The sequence below is a fragment of the Candoia aspera genome, chromosome 4, assembly GCF_035149785.1.
Source record: "Candoia aspera isolate rCanAsp1 chromosome 4, rCanAsp1.hap2, whole genome shotgun sequence".
In the NCBI taxonomy this organism is placed as follows: domain Eukaryota; kingdom Metazoa; phylum Chordata; class Lepidosauria; order Squamata; family Boidae; genus Candoia; species Candoia aspera.
This window is the reverse complement of record NC_086156.1, coordinates 71,302,460-71,317,240: the sequence shown is the minus strand read 5'-3', so window position 1 is coordinate 71,317,240 and position 14,781 is coordinate 71,302,460. Positions and strand designations below refer to the sequence as shown.

Sequence of the window (14,781 nt, the reverse complement as noted above, 5' to 3'; positions counted from 1 at the left end):
CATTTAAAGACTAGCTATATACATGAGAAGTAACAGCTGGCAAACAGCAGTGATTTTAACATCACACCTAGATTCTTTACCAGAGTGTCATCTGATGAAAAACTCAGAATGCATTGGACAGGAAAGCACTAGAAAAAAATGTGTGTGGGAGTGGAGACCTCTTTAAATACTAAAGAAAAATGGAGGTTATTGCTGCAATGAGACCTTTAGTCATTTCAAAGATTGATTGTCCAGGGAAAAAAAAAGCATAATGAAATGCAGACTGGTGCTTTGTCCTGATGAGAAAAACTTGCTTGCAAGCAAGGGCTACTGGCAATGTGAAAAGAAACACTCCAAACATTTATTTATTCCTCGTCACAAGCTTAATGCCTTCCATATGGGTTGGAAAAACTCCCAGCAGCCCTAGCCAGCACTGAAGCTGTAGTCAGCACATCTTGACAGCACTTAAGCATTTGGTTTGCTCAGGGTGTTTGTGTTTTCTTTTTACTGCAAAGCGTGTTTGGTCGCAACCATAAAGTAAGAAAGACAGTGGAAACCATGCAGGCCCTGTATTAGCAAGCATAAACACTTTGATTATTTCTTTTATTTTTACATACATTAACCCAGAAAGTAGCAGTAATATGGGCTTTATTCCCAACACACTATACTGTGTTTCAAACCCTTCTGGGAAAATCAACTTTCTTTTTCTCCTACTTGGCTGCTTATTGGCATCAGTTCATTTGCCTTGGGGAAGATTTTTGGGTTTATTTGGAGCAGATATTCAAGGTCCAGCCTACCTGGTGCATGTTGTGATGCTTCCTCATATATTCAATTGATATACTTTTAAACAAAACTAGTAAGTTAAAAAGGAAGCCTCCTTTGCACTGAGCATAATTTCCGATGCCTCTGTCCAGATTTCTTGGCCAACAGTTCAGAAGTACTTTGCCTCCCAGCCCAGTCCAGCCTATCTTCTAAATCAAGACAAGGTCTGATTTTCATCTAGCCCTAAAAGAGAATGCCCATGCAATTTCTTTGGATTCATAGAGCATTTAAACTGGAAAATAGAAATAGAGAGCGACTTGGGGAAGTAAACAGTTACTGAGAACAGATGAAAATTCTTTAAAGGAAATGTCTGCACTGTTGTACTCTAGTCATATCTTAAGATTTTTTTCCCTTGAAATTAAAGTAGTTTGTGTATCCACAAGGGGTGTTCCATTGCCAAAGGCAGGACAAAGGTCTTTGTAACGGTAGGAAAGGGCTGTCTTCCCCAGTCGTCTAACTCTCCTTGCAAGGTAGGCCAGTAGTCACAGCCAGAAATAACCAGAAATGTCAGAAATAAGAACAAAAAGAATCTGGGCTATCCTCTCTCCCAGACAACTGACTTCAGTACATTGGCAGCACATTATCTCAAATTACTCTATCAATCATCTGGAAATCGTAATTTCATTCCTGCAGACATGACAAAGGAGGCTAGAGAATACCTCCTGGTTTGTTTTCCAACTCCCCCAACCTGGAGAAAACAGTGATTTTTTTATGATGGTACCACTGACAGATTCAAGAAGTCATACACCACCCACCCTTTTCTGCCCTTTTTCAGCCTCCACCCACCCACATCTTGTCATGTGGGGATGAAAATAGTAGTGATCACAGAAACAGGATACTTAGAGAAACTCTGCCAAGTTAATCGAGGGTTACTTGAGCTCCAAACAAGAGCATATCTATTTGGAGCTAAATGTAATCCATTTGGATTAATTGGTTACATCAACTAACTCAGTTTTTGAGTATATATGGCACTCTTAACCTCCCTGCCCCCTGCTCCCCATGATACAGTTAAGTGTGTCTTGGGAACAGGGCCATTACGTAGGCTGAGGAATCACCAACATGGGGGTGGAGGGGTGAGGGTAGAATTTCCTGGATATGAGAATGAGCAAGGAAGTACAATCTTCCTGTCAGATAGCTGTGTGTATTTACAAAAGGACATTACTACAGGAAGGCAGGAAATTAAACTATTGTCCCAGCCAATTTGGTTGTTGCCAGCCACCCAGACCCACGCCTTTTTAGTTTCATTTTTATAAAGAAGTAGAATAGTGGTAGGATCCTGTCCAGTGACTCTCATATATATACTCCTCTGACAAATTTATATGGTCTTGCAGGACTGCATCTTGCAAAAACATACTTGATTTTCCACAGTAAAACAAGTCTTCTGTTTTCAAGCAAGTTCTTTCATGTCAGGATTTCCAGATAATTCAAATTATCATGTTTTGGGCACATTATGCAGAGATGTAGCTGTCTTGAGAAATCTGTGATGCTGGGAAAGGTGGAAGGAAAGAAAAGAGGACAACCAGCAGCCAGATGGATGAATTTGATTACAGGGGCAGTGGATGCACCGTTGGAAGACCTGAAAGTTGGGGACAGATCATCCTGGAGGAGGTCTATCTATGTGGGGCTAAAAGTTGTCATTGACTTGGTGAATGTGTAATGTAATCAGTCAATCAATCAATCACAGACCACAGAATTTGCCCACCACTGCTTTAGTATAATGCCATCTTAATTATTTTACAGTCCTTTACTCTTGAAACCAATTATTTCTTTCCATCAATTTGGCCAGAAGCCCAAAAGTGATACTCTCTATTTTGCCTTTCCAGATTCAAACCATCTGCTCCACCTCTAACTAAAGTTTAGGTCAAACCTTGCAGAGCATAAGAGCAACAGAGAGGGGTACCAAGCAGACAAGCAAGGAAGCCAAAGTGATGACTGTTCCTACTGGTGCCTGAAGGACAAGGGTCCTGGTAGGCGAGGAGCAGTTGGCAAAGTACTCAGTGTGGATTCTCCCAAAGAAGGCATCCAGGGTGGGGCTGGACACAGGGCAATCCATAATTTCAGCCAGTAGTCCAGTGCAAATGACAAGTTCACCATATATGCTGCAGAGGGAGAAAAATGGAAGAGTTGTGAGGCACGGCGAAAATAAGATGCTCAGTCAAAGCAGGAGCGCTTTGGCTGTTTATGTGTAGAAGAGGCCTCTCTTTATTATTCCTTCTAATCAGGAAATCAGCCTTGTGCATTCTTTTATGGTATTTGACTACAATTTCTATCACCCTTAACCTGGTGCATAACTGCAAACTGCAATGGATTAGCTAGGATGGTCGTAGTTGGGGCTGTGGTTATCTGCCTGGAAAACCCTCCCCAGGGAATCTTAGTAGTCATCTAGGGGAGAAGCAGTTGTTTCTGCAGTAGGCTGGTGTGAAGGCATGGCACAGACCTTGAAGGGCACAGCTATCTTCCAGTCTGAGCCAGCAGAAAATTGTGCTGACATAAAATGTGTTGCTCTGAATGCTGGGCCCTATTTTGTCACAGTAATGAGGCCAAGTGACTGGTGCTGACCTTACTATTTTAATTTGGAACCAGTTAAGAAAAGTGGAGCATTCCCCTGGTTTTCTTTCCCCTCACCTGGCGGGGTTGGAGGGATATAGGTAGGTGCATGGTATGAGGACTGCCTGAGTGACAGGCTGCAAGCCTCAAGGTGCTGTTTCTTTTGAAAGAGGGCTAAGCCCATATCCAAACATAGTCCAGCGGACAGGCCACAGGCATGGAGCCTTGATGAAATGGGAAGAACCTCTCCTTGCCCTGTTCATGGAACTGATTTGTTTTTGATGATGACGGTCAAACTCATTTGGATGCACAATATGATATGAAAATTCTGCACCAAACTATCCAGTCAGCAATCTGGAATATGACCATTCCTATGTAAGTGATCTGAGTCATACTTCCAAGGAGTACATACATTCCAGCAAGCCAACAACCTGAACTTTCACAACATCTAAAGACCAACTATTGAGGAATTCATATTTAACCATCATAAATCAGCTTTCTGAATTTGGCAGGAATGTTCATTTTTCATAAAGGAAGCTCTTCTCCAATGCCATAGTACATGTTTATCTATAAGAATCAAAGCACCCTTTCTTTGTTTATATCTTTACTTAAATTGTACTGTTATGCTCCCCAATCAAACGTTCCCAGAACATCTGATTGGACTTAATGGTGATAGAGTGCTGCAATCATTAAATGTACACTGACTTTTGAAAAGATTGTCTGGGTTCTTTTCTGTCTGAAAAAAGAACCAAAGATCTTTCAGAAAGAAAGGAAGAGAAGACGCACTACTCCCCTAAGGTACCAGGAACCAGACTTCAAAGATCTATACCTGCCAATCGTTTTCCAGAGGCAACGAGTACTTTCAGCTGTAGTTGTGATGGTGGCATGAAACCTGGGCCAGCAATACAAGGCTATCTGATCATAGTAGATTTCATCACAGGCAATGGCTTGGTCTTCTTCTTCAAAAGATTCTGGTGGAAGAAGAGAGGATCAGTCCCAAGAAAGGAGAAATTGGCAAAAAGATAGCAATAAATGGTGACAGCAGATGATTGTATTTCTTAAGATGCATTTATCAGTAAAACCTGCTTTAAGAAGTCTCACATTTTGAATTTACAGAATTCTTGCTTCTGATAATCAGCCAAGCAAATGAATGTTGTAGCTAGATCAATGTGTTTTATTTGCTTTTACACATGACATTCAAAATGCCCTTGAACCTTTCTTGTACAGTCAATCCAAAATTGACACTATAGTTAAATTGGATACAAGAAAAAGAAATACACTGTAGAATTTATTTATATATTATATGTTGGCACAACTTACTGTATATCAGCCAACTCACAGTGCCCAAATACCACCTGGTTGCTATCAGATCCAGTGGCCAGCTAAGATGTGCTGATAACTACCAATTTAAACTGTTATAAAAAGGGTAAGATACATTCATAGTATATCAGTACCGTAGCTAATAGTCTAATGGCTATACCCTGCATCTGAAATCAAAGGTTGTTGTAGACCAGCTGTTAAGAAGTAAGTATGGAAGAGGGCTATCAACCTTCTGTTTGGAGCATCAAAATAGATGTGACTAGATACTATATAACCCAGAATGCTGGACTTGTCTGATCCAGCAGGGTACTTGTTACGTCTTACATTTCTGAGAAACATATCAATTGGTCTTGGAAACAACAGGTTTCTTCCCTGTTGTATCTGGAACTGAGAAACATAAAATAGCCACTGATATCCTTTCTTATGAAATCTATCTAATATCTTTAAAAACCCATCTAAGCCTCCAAACAACACCACATATCTTGTTGCAAGGAGTCACATATTACAGAAGGAACACTTTTTGCCTCTCCTCACAAAAAAAGGATTTCATAAACTTTATCAACACCATAATTCTAAGATGCAATAAGCCTGTGCCAAAATCTGTTTTTCTAGAATTATTAAGCTGAGCAAATGGAAGGCATGATCAGAAATGATACCAAGAATCACACCAGGATCCCATACAAAGAAATTATTGTGTCCATGTGGTTTTCTTCTGCTTCCTTGAACACTTAGGCAGAATTCAGAGGAGGCATCTTGAATATTTCTCATTCTAATTAAACCACATGTAAATTATGCATAGGGTCTGAAAATGTGCTATGGGTAGTTAGTGTCACATGAGAACATTCCCAGTATAGCAGAAGAGGCAGATATGGATGAGATGGTAGTTAAGCAAATCATTTTAGAATGCAAGTCTCACTAAATTAGAAGCCAGCGACTAATAGACAAGAGCTCCAAAATAAGGTTTCTTATTATGCAATATTAGATAGAGATTGAGTAGGAATAGGACATTACACTCACCTTCTTCATCCAGGTACAGATAGGAGACTAGAAGAGGAAGACAAATAAGAGTTGAGGAATCACAGAGAACTTGTAACAATGATGTGCCAGATCTAGAGATCATCTATATCTACTTTTATTTCTCAGGACGTTGTGAACTTAGCTTAAGATTAAAAACTTAAAGAAAACAAGTATATATTTTGTTTACCGCCATCATCCAGGTCACTGTGCATCTGCCCCGTACACCCTGGAGAAAAGGAGAAAAGGGTTTTGCACAAGCATTACAGAACCTTCATCAACTTGCTCCTCAGTGTCTGAGCCTGTTGTGCACCCTGGTGTGGGTATCCTTCCTGTTTATTTTATGTTTGTTCTTCAGAATTAAAATTTAATTACAATAATCTGGGGAGATCTTCAAAGGATCTATTGGCTTCACTGCACTCATTAAACCATTTCCTGATTTGGAAATTCTTTTTTGCCTCTTCTATTTTTCTCTCTATACAGTATATGAAGGAAAGATATAGAACAACCTACTGTCGCTGTTTTACAAAAACATGTGATCAAAGAATCAAATTAATGTCTATTATATATCCTTAGAAGGTTGAGAACAAGTTCCTGTAAAGTCACAATTTAGGTTAACTTCTTTCGAATACTTTCTTAGTCTCACAGCAAGATGACTTTTGGTAACTTGTATTGTAGAAAGGATCTCTAAGATGCTAATCCTTACCTTCCCTGGCAATAAATATCTATCTTTCACTCTAACAGTTGCAGAACTTCCTTGGGCTAAGACACTGCACCTATTCTTTCACCTATTCTTTTACTTACCTATCCTAAATCCTTTTACCCTCACTCACCCCTTCCAGAGGAGGGATGCTTTTTTGGTGGAGGTGCTCTAAAGAGCCATTCTTTGAGTAACTGTTCTAATAACCAGTTATTATCATGGAGTCCTTTCCTAAAGCTCTTGATTTTCAGGCTGTGGCTCCTCTGGGCACACTGGAAGGGGTGAGAGAGGAAACAATCTGGCAGCAAGGAAACAAAAGTCTAGGAGGAACATCTGAGTCTGGTCTCCACCAATGCAATATTTTAATTGTTCCTATCTTGTTTGTGTCTGCACAACTGCTAGAAAGAGAAGGAAGGTTCGCTTGCTCCACTTTGTTTTCATATCTTTGAAACTAATTCTAGTTACAAGAAGAAGCTTGTTTGTCCTTCTCTCTGTCACCTGTGACCCCAAGCATTGAACCCCTGGTCCCTTCAGTTATCTTGGAAGCAGAAGGCCTCTATCTAGTGTCTACAGTAAACAAGGTTGTCAGAGATACTGCTGAATAATGTAACTGAACCCAAGAATAGGAAAATAGAGTAGCACTATGGACCATGAGAAGATTGTCGAAGAACTAACTTCACACATTCCCATGACAGAAAGGCTTAGTGAAGAAAACAAATATATAGTATTGGGTTGCAATTGACCAATGTTTAGAAAGAGCCACTCCTTTCCCTGAGGACTGCTTGTTGTGCTGGTATCGAAGCTAATGATTTTGTGGATTTCTAATTACATAATTTGAAGTGTGTGTGCTGTTCCAAGGCAAATGGAAGAAAGCCTCTTTTAAGGAATCACAAATATAATGGTCATGATAAAAAAACTCCTGTACACAGACATTTCTTGATGATAATAATAATAATAATAACAATAATTCTAGAAACATCCTGACAGCCTGTCAAAAATACTGTGACGTTCAGAGAAGATATATATATGTACCATTCTGCAGATCTGTCATTTCAGTTAAAGGTATAAAACTACACCCACACCCATATATTCATCACCTCAACCCACAAATAACCAAGTAGTTGTTTGGGTTCCATGGACTACTTATTCTTTTCCTGATACAGATAAAAAGGCTTTTTAGACAATGAAGCCAAGAATTTCCTGTTTCTTCCCTTTGTGCTATACACCCTCTACTCCACCTCCCTGCCAGGATCATGCAAGATATTTCATCTCCAAATAATCATCAGGGGACAAAGCAGTTTCTAAATATTGGTCAAAATAATTTCACCATGGGGGTGGGGGGGAGATGCTCACCTCTGCAGAAAAGCAAAACCAGGATGGAATTCAGGAGACAAAGCCAGGGAATACAAGACATTCTCATCACCAGTCCAAGAAAAAAATCAGCATTTTCGTCTCCCTTGTCATATGAACATCTAATGCCCCTATTGCCCCTATGTTATGTTTGGGCCCTTGGCAACACTTCAGCCAATGGGAGAGAATTTCACGATCTTCAATTCAGGCCTAATGAAATCAGGACCAGGACTATTTTACATGTGAAAGAGTTAGAATGTGTTGCTATTCCTCAGAATGAAATAAATAGCAAACAATACAGATCTCCTATAGTTTGCCAAGGGAGCAGTTTCTTACTCCTGCAATAAACTCTGAATTATACACGTTCAGAGATTGATAAATTCCATACTGCCACCATTTCTGGTTCCCATGCATAAAAAGCAGTTAGAAAACAATCCATGATCACCTTCAAACTTGCCCACCTCAAAACATCAAGAAAAAGAAGCTAAAATCACGACTCGAGTCAGAGATGCATAGATCCTGCTGTAAAAAGATCCATTCGCTGCCATGCCATGCACAAAGAAAAGAAAGTACATTGCTTGAACTCATTTATCCCCATCCCCATCTCTACATCATGATGTGTGCATTTCTCTGGTTGCATGCTGAAGAATCCCAGGAGAGCTGAAAAGACATCAAACCGCCTGAAAAGGCCCAAAGCCCAGAAAGTAAGGGGCAAGACGAGTTCCTGTGACCAGGGAAACCGGCTGTTTTCCCCTTGAAGCCAGCAGCAACCAGGGCAGTTTCAAAGTCTGTAAAATCAGACATGCTTCACCAACTACTTGGTTGGCAGCACAGTCAGGTGACCCACGGGGTGGCGGGTGGGGGTCTGCCCGTTTTCTGGACACTTCATACTGCTGCAGGCATGTCTCCTCCCCCAGATTTTAGGTACTCTTCCGATCTGCCTTTTTTTCCCCCTGCGGTCTGCCAAAGAGATGATTGGTGGGTGGCAGAGCTAGAAAGGCAGTTCTCTCAGAAGAGCATCCTCACTTAAACAGCAGATTTAGCACACTTCTGTAGGAAGAAGAGAAGTAAGCCCACAGTTAAAAATACAGGCGCTTGAGCTCTCTCTGAGCTCCAAAGCAAATCTCTTACTTGGGCTGCAAAAATTATCACTGGATGCCAGCAATGAATTTTCTCTATCTTTCCTGCCCTCTAGTGGTCATCTAGGTGTGTGCAGTCCAGATATGGTATGACTATTCTCTCCCCCTTATTCCTTCACAATCAGAAAGGAGAAGGAAACAGGACGGCGGCCGTCAGCTGGGAGCCTCCAGGGGCTCTGAGGGCTCCAGTTCCAGCACATGCTATTACTACTGAGGCCACAGCTCACTCAAAAGCAGCAGTGAAGGAGAAAGAAGCTAGTGGTAGTAATGGCAGCATCTCTTCCCTCCCTCCTTTTTTTCCCACTAAATTTATTAAAAGCTTTAAAGAAAACATAACAACTAACACTAACAATAGAAAATGGAGAGAAAGAAAGAAAGAAAGAAAGAAAGAAGCTTCCAATTATCTCTGCAGCAAATACAAGTATGACTACAAAATTATCTCTAACTCTATGATTACAAAAAAAGCTTGCCTTTTTCTATTCACCTTTTTTTTCTAATCATCAGAACCACAAGTCATAGATGCATTTTTTTCCATTTCATGCAAAAAGTCTATAAAGGGTTTTCAATCAGCCATAAATATGGCTATTGTCTTTTCTCTAATCAAGGACATTTTTTTTATCCCACCTTTATTATTTTTATAAATAACTCAAGGTGGGGAACATACCCAATACTCCTTCCTCCTCCTATTTTCCCCACAACAACCACCCTGTGAGGTGACCCAGCTGGCTTTCATGCCTAAGGCAGGACTAGAACTCCTGGTTTCTAGCCTGGTGCCTTAACCACTACACCAAACTGGCTCTTATTTAGCCATCTCTGCAGGTTCCATCATCTTCACCAACCATTCCTCCATTCCATTCCAGCTGCAAAAATTTGGGTGAACACTAGGTATCACAGTACAGATACAGTACAGAAAATGGTAACTCTTTGCTGCTATCTGGTTAGCTACATTGTGCACCAAATATGGTAGCCCATATTGCATTTGGGATTGTTGAAGGCTTAGTGTAGGGAGTAGGTTTTGGGGGATGCCTGGAGGTGTTCCCTGCACCTGTGGGTCCCAAGGCTTTGGCTTCCCCTGCCTTCACAATATTTATGCTCCTGGCCAAAGGCTGTAGGTTTAGTGGTCCTTCAGAATAGTTGTAAACCCATGGATATAAAAAGCTGACTAAACACATGATCTCTGCTTTACCTAGGTGTACCACATCAAGGCTGCAAAAATCCAGATGACCACTAGATGACAGCAAAGAGAGTTATACAATTCTTTTCTCCCACCTATTTAGGCTTTCATCTTCTCTCTCTTTTCTGTCCCTACCCCATTTCCCACACGAAAATAATAAAAACTGCACTAACTGTTCCAAAATTCCAAGAAGAATTTTTCTGCAAGGCCCCTTTAATCATCCCCTGTATTACAAAGAAAAAGACGCCCACTAAGTATTACACAGAAGACCTGATTTATTCTGATGTAGTAATCTGGAATCAAGTGAGGACTTCTTGGCAATCCTGCAAAGCAGAATAAAATGGCAAACAGGAAAGGAGGATTAAAAAAAACAAGCAGAACTATGAAGCAGCAATTGAGTCTTGTTCTGCTCAGTCATCCAGGAATTGTGGTCAAGTTTAGTCAAATGAATGAGTCTCAATTGCTCCTTCAAAGTTTTGATTGTTTGAAAAAACTAAAATTATGTCAACAGGCAACGCCGATCCAATGTATACAAGCAAAGAAGTAGCAGGCTCATCTTCCTAGGCTTACAAATTCACAGCATTTGTGACTGAAGCTATGAAATAAAGAGACTATGAAGCATAATCAGGCTATTTACTGGAAGCACTAGTGATGATGCTAAAGCATAATTACTGTGGACACATAAGCATCATTGGAGGAGACACTGATCTTTGGAAAAACTGAAGGCAATTGAAAATGAGGCTAAAAGAAAAGCAAGGTGGGTGCATATTATCACAGATTACATAAAACTTCAGAGAAGCAATTACTGGCAGACAGTCCAGGCAAAATGAACTGAACAAGGTCACCAAAATTTGGAAAACCTGAAGCCTGTTCTGATGACAATCTGTAAATAAAAATGAATAAACCTCAAAACATATTTCATTTGATTGTAGTAATTTAGCAAGAATAATTGCAGATACTGGAGCTGAAATATTTTTTCAGATGAACTGAGGGTCAGAATTTAGTTGACAGAACAATAGGAGGAGAGCTGTGGTAGTCTATGGTAGCCCAAAATCAGAAGGAGTTTGGGGAAGACGGTATTATACAGATGTGTAATGGGTTTTTAGCTGTTATCAGATAAGGTATTTGTAATCTGTCTCATATGTAACCTACATCTGCATAACCCCTCTGTCTCCTCCTCCCCTCCACCTCATCTCAATTTAAAACCTACATCAGTTTAGCCCCTCCATGGATCCGATGAAGAGAGCTGTAGCTCACAATTTTTTAATAAAATTTATTAGGCTGAAAAGGCAATACCAGATTCCTGGTTGAAGGACCTGTCAGTAGATCACAGTAAATTACTGTGCATGGGCATTTAGCAGAGGCAGAAAAAAGGCAGGAGGGAAGAAATCATAAATCTATTCGCATCTGGATAAAAATCCAAGGGCAAAACTTCCTCCTGATGTAGAGTGGTGAGGAATAAAGACTGAAAATAAGATACAACTGTTTCCCTCAGGAAAACATCCTGAGTCAATCCACTCTGAAAGAAAAAGCTAAAAGATTCCCACCATTCTTAGCAGGCATGTTCAGTGTCCCAAGACATTCAGAGTACGTTGTCAGCTTTCAGACTCCACCCCATCCCTACAACACTGCTATGATTGGCAAACGTTCCTGCAAATATTGATGTTCAGAGCAGGGAGGGAAACATAGCCAGAGGAATCGCCAATAGCTTTACGTAAGCAGACTTGCAAATAATAATTCAGGGCACTACCATTCATCAACAAGTCAGAAGGGAGGCAACTGAAGTAAGATAGCAGACAGCAATAGGGACAATCTAATTCATTGATTGATTGACTGATTATGTGCCATCAAGTTCTTGTTGACTCTTAGCAACCACATAGACCACAGAAATTTTCTCAATGACTATCTGTCCCTAACCTGGTCTTTCAGGTCTTCCAGTGGTGCACCCATTGCTGCTATAACTGAGTCCATCCACCTTACTGGGGGTTGTCCTCTTCTTCTCTTTCCTTCTACCTTCCCCAGCATTAGAGCCTTCTCCAGAGAGCTGGGTCTTCACATAATGTATCTGAAGTAGGATAATTTGAGCCTGGCCATTTGTGCCTCAAGTGAGAAATCTGGGATGATTTGTTCGATGATCCATTTGTTTGTTTTCTTGGCTCTCCATGGAATTCTCAGGAGTCTTCCCCAACATCAAAGTTCAAAAGCATCAATACTCTTCTTACTTTGCTTCTTCAAAGTCCAACATTTACTTCCACAGAGCGTCACAGGGAATACCATGGTTTGCATGATTCTGATGTTTTTTGATACAGACACATCAATGCACTTGAATATCTTTTCCAAAGACTTCATGGCCACTCTACCAAGTGCTAGAGAAAAGCAAGGGAAAAAGGGAAAGATATAACCAACTAAATGCAGATTTCCAGAGAATAGCAAGCAGAGATAAAAAGGCCTTCTTAGATGAACAATGCAAAGAAATGGAGGAAAACAATAGAATGGGGAAGTCTAGAGATCTCTTCAAGAAAATTGGAGATATCAAGGGAACGTTTTATGCAAAGATGGATATGATAAAGGACAAAAAAGGCAGGGACCTAACAGAAGCAGAAGAGATTAAGAAGAGGTGGCAAGAATATACAGAAGAACTATACAAGAAAGATCTTAATGTCCCTGATAACTACAATGGTGTGGTCACTGACCTTGAGCCGGACATCCTAGAGAGTGAAGTCAAGTGGGCCTTAGGAAGCATTACTAACAACAAAGCTAGCGGAGATGACAGTATTCCAGCTGAGCTATTTAAAATTCTAAAAGATGATGCTGTTAAAGTGCTGCACTCAATATGCCAGCAAATTTGGAAAACTCAACAGTGGCCACAGGATTGGAAAAGGTCAGTTTACGTTCCAATTCCAAAGAAGGGCAATGCCAAAGAATGTTCAAACTACCGCACAATTGCTCTCATTTCACATGCTAGCAAGGTTATGCTCAAAATCCTACAAGCTAGGCTTCAGCAGTATGTGAACCGAGAACTACCAGAAGTACAAGCTGGGTTTCAAAGAGGCAGAGGAACTAGAGATCAAATTGCCAACATTCGCTGGATCATGGAGAAAGCAAGAGAGTTCCAGAAAAACATCTACTTCTGCTTCATTGACTACGCTAAAGCCTTTGATTGTGTGGATCACAACAAACTGTGGCGAATTCTTAAAGAGATGGGAGTACCGGACCACCTTACCTGTATCCTGAGAAACCTGTATGCGGATCAGAAAGCAACAGTTAGAACCGGACATGGAACAACCGATTTGTTCAAAATTGGAAAAAGAGTACGACAAGGCTGTATTTTGTCACCCTGCTTATTTAACTTATATGCAGAGTACATCATGAGAAATGCTGGCCTGGATGAATCACAAGCCGGAATTAAGATTGCTGGAAGAAATATCAACAACCTCAGATATGCAGACGATACTACCCTAATGGCAGAAAGTGAAGAGGAACTAAAGAGCCTCTTGATGAGGGTGAAAGAGGAGAGTGCAAAAGCTGGCTTGAAACTCAACATTAAAAAAACTAAGATCATGGCATCTGGTCCCATCACTTCCTGGCAAATAGAAGGGGAAGAAATGGAAGCAGTGACAGATTTTATTTTCTTGGGCTCCAAGATCACCGCAGATGGCGACTGCAGCCATGAAATTAAAAGGCGCCTGCTCCTTGGGAGGAAAGCTATGGCAAACATAGACAGCATATTAAAAAGCAGAGACATCACCTTGCCAACAAAGGTCCGTATAATCAAAGCTATGGTTTTCCCAGTAGTGATGTATGGCTGTGAGAGTTGGACCATAAGGAAAGCTGAGTGCCGAAGAATTGATGCTTTCGAACTGTGGTGCTGGAGGAGACTCTTAAGAGTCCCTTGGATGGCAAGGAGGTCAAATCAGTCAATCCTACAGGAAATCAACCCTGACTGCTCACTGGAAGGACAGATACTGAAGCTGAAGCTCAAATACTTTGGCCACCTAATGCGAAGAGGACTCACTGGAAAAGACCCTGATGCCAGGAAAGACTGAAGGCAAAAGGAGAAGGGGATGGCAGAGGATGAGATGGTTAGATAGCATCACCGATGCAATGAGCATGAAATTGAGTAAACTCCGGGAGACAGTGGAGGACAGGAAGGCCTGGCATGCTATGGTCCATGGGGTCACAAAGAGTCGGACACAACTTAACGACTGAATAACAACAACAACATGTCTGTGGAGCATTTTTTGACTGCTTGTTCCTTAATTATTGATGTTTGATCCTAAAAAGCAGAAGCTATCCACCACTTCAATGTCTTAATTCTAAGGCTGGTTGTTCTACCTGTTGTCATTAGTTTGGTCTTCCTTAGATTTAACTTTAGTCCCATTTTTCAATTTGCCCCTTGACTTTTATTACTAGAGCTTGCAGACCATTTTCATTTTTGGCTATCAGAGTAGTGTCATCAGCACAGCACCCTAAGTTGTGCTGGTACAGTATTCTGATGATTTGAGAATGTGTGGCAGGCACATAAACTGGACAGTGTGAAAACACCCTTGGTCAAGTTTCATCTAACTCTAAGTGTGCATCTCTATTATTCTGAACCTAGTCCACGCGGTAATGGGATAATACATTAATATGTGTGATCTGTCTGATTTTACAAATTACGTTAAGCCATAATGTGAATTTCGTATTTACTTACTGGAAATCATGGCAGGGTTACCATCCATAAAATCAAGATGAAA

The 14,781-nt window shown here is 40.7% G+C and overlaps 1 protein-coding gene across 1 annotated transcript; it reads right to left on the bottom strand.

The window, feature by feature from the left end:
- Positions 1-2,662: 2,662 nt before the first annotated feature.
- LOC134496316 (receptor activity-modifying protein 1-like) lies at positions 2,663-5,918 on the bottom strand (the record flags this gene model as incomplete). The annotated part of the gene is made up of 4 exons (XM_063302052.1): positions 2,663-2,900; positions 4,178-4,319; positions 5,686-5,712; positions 5,873-5,918. Coding segments are annotated over 4 exons (453 nt in total), but the record flags the coding sequence as incomplete, so codon positions are not given.
- Between the last annotated feature and the right edge of the window lie 8,863 nt (positions 5,919-14,781).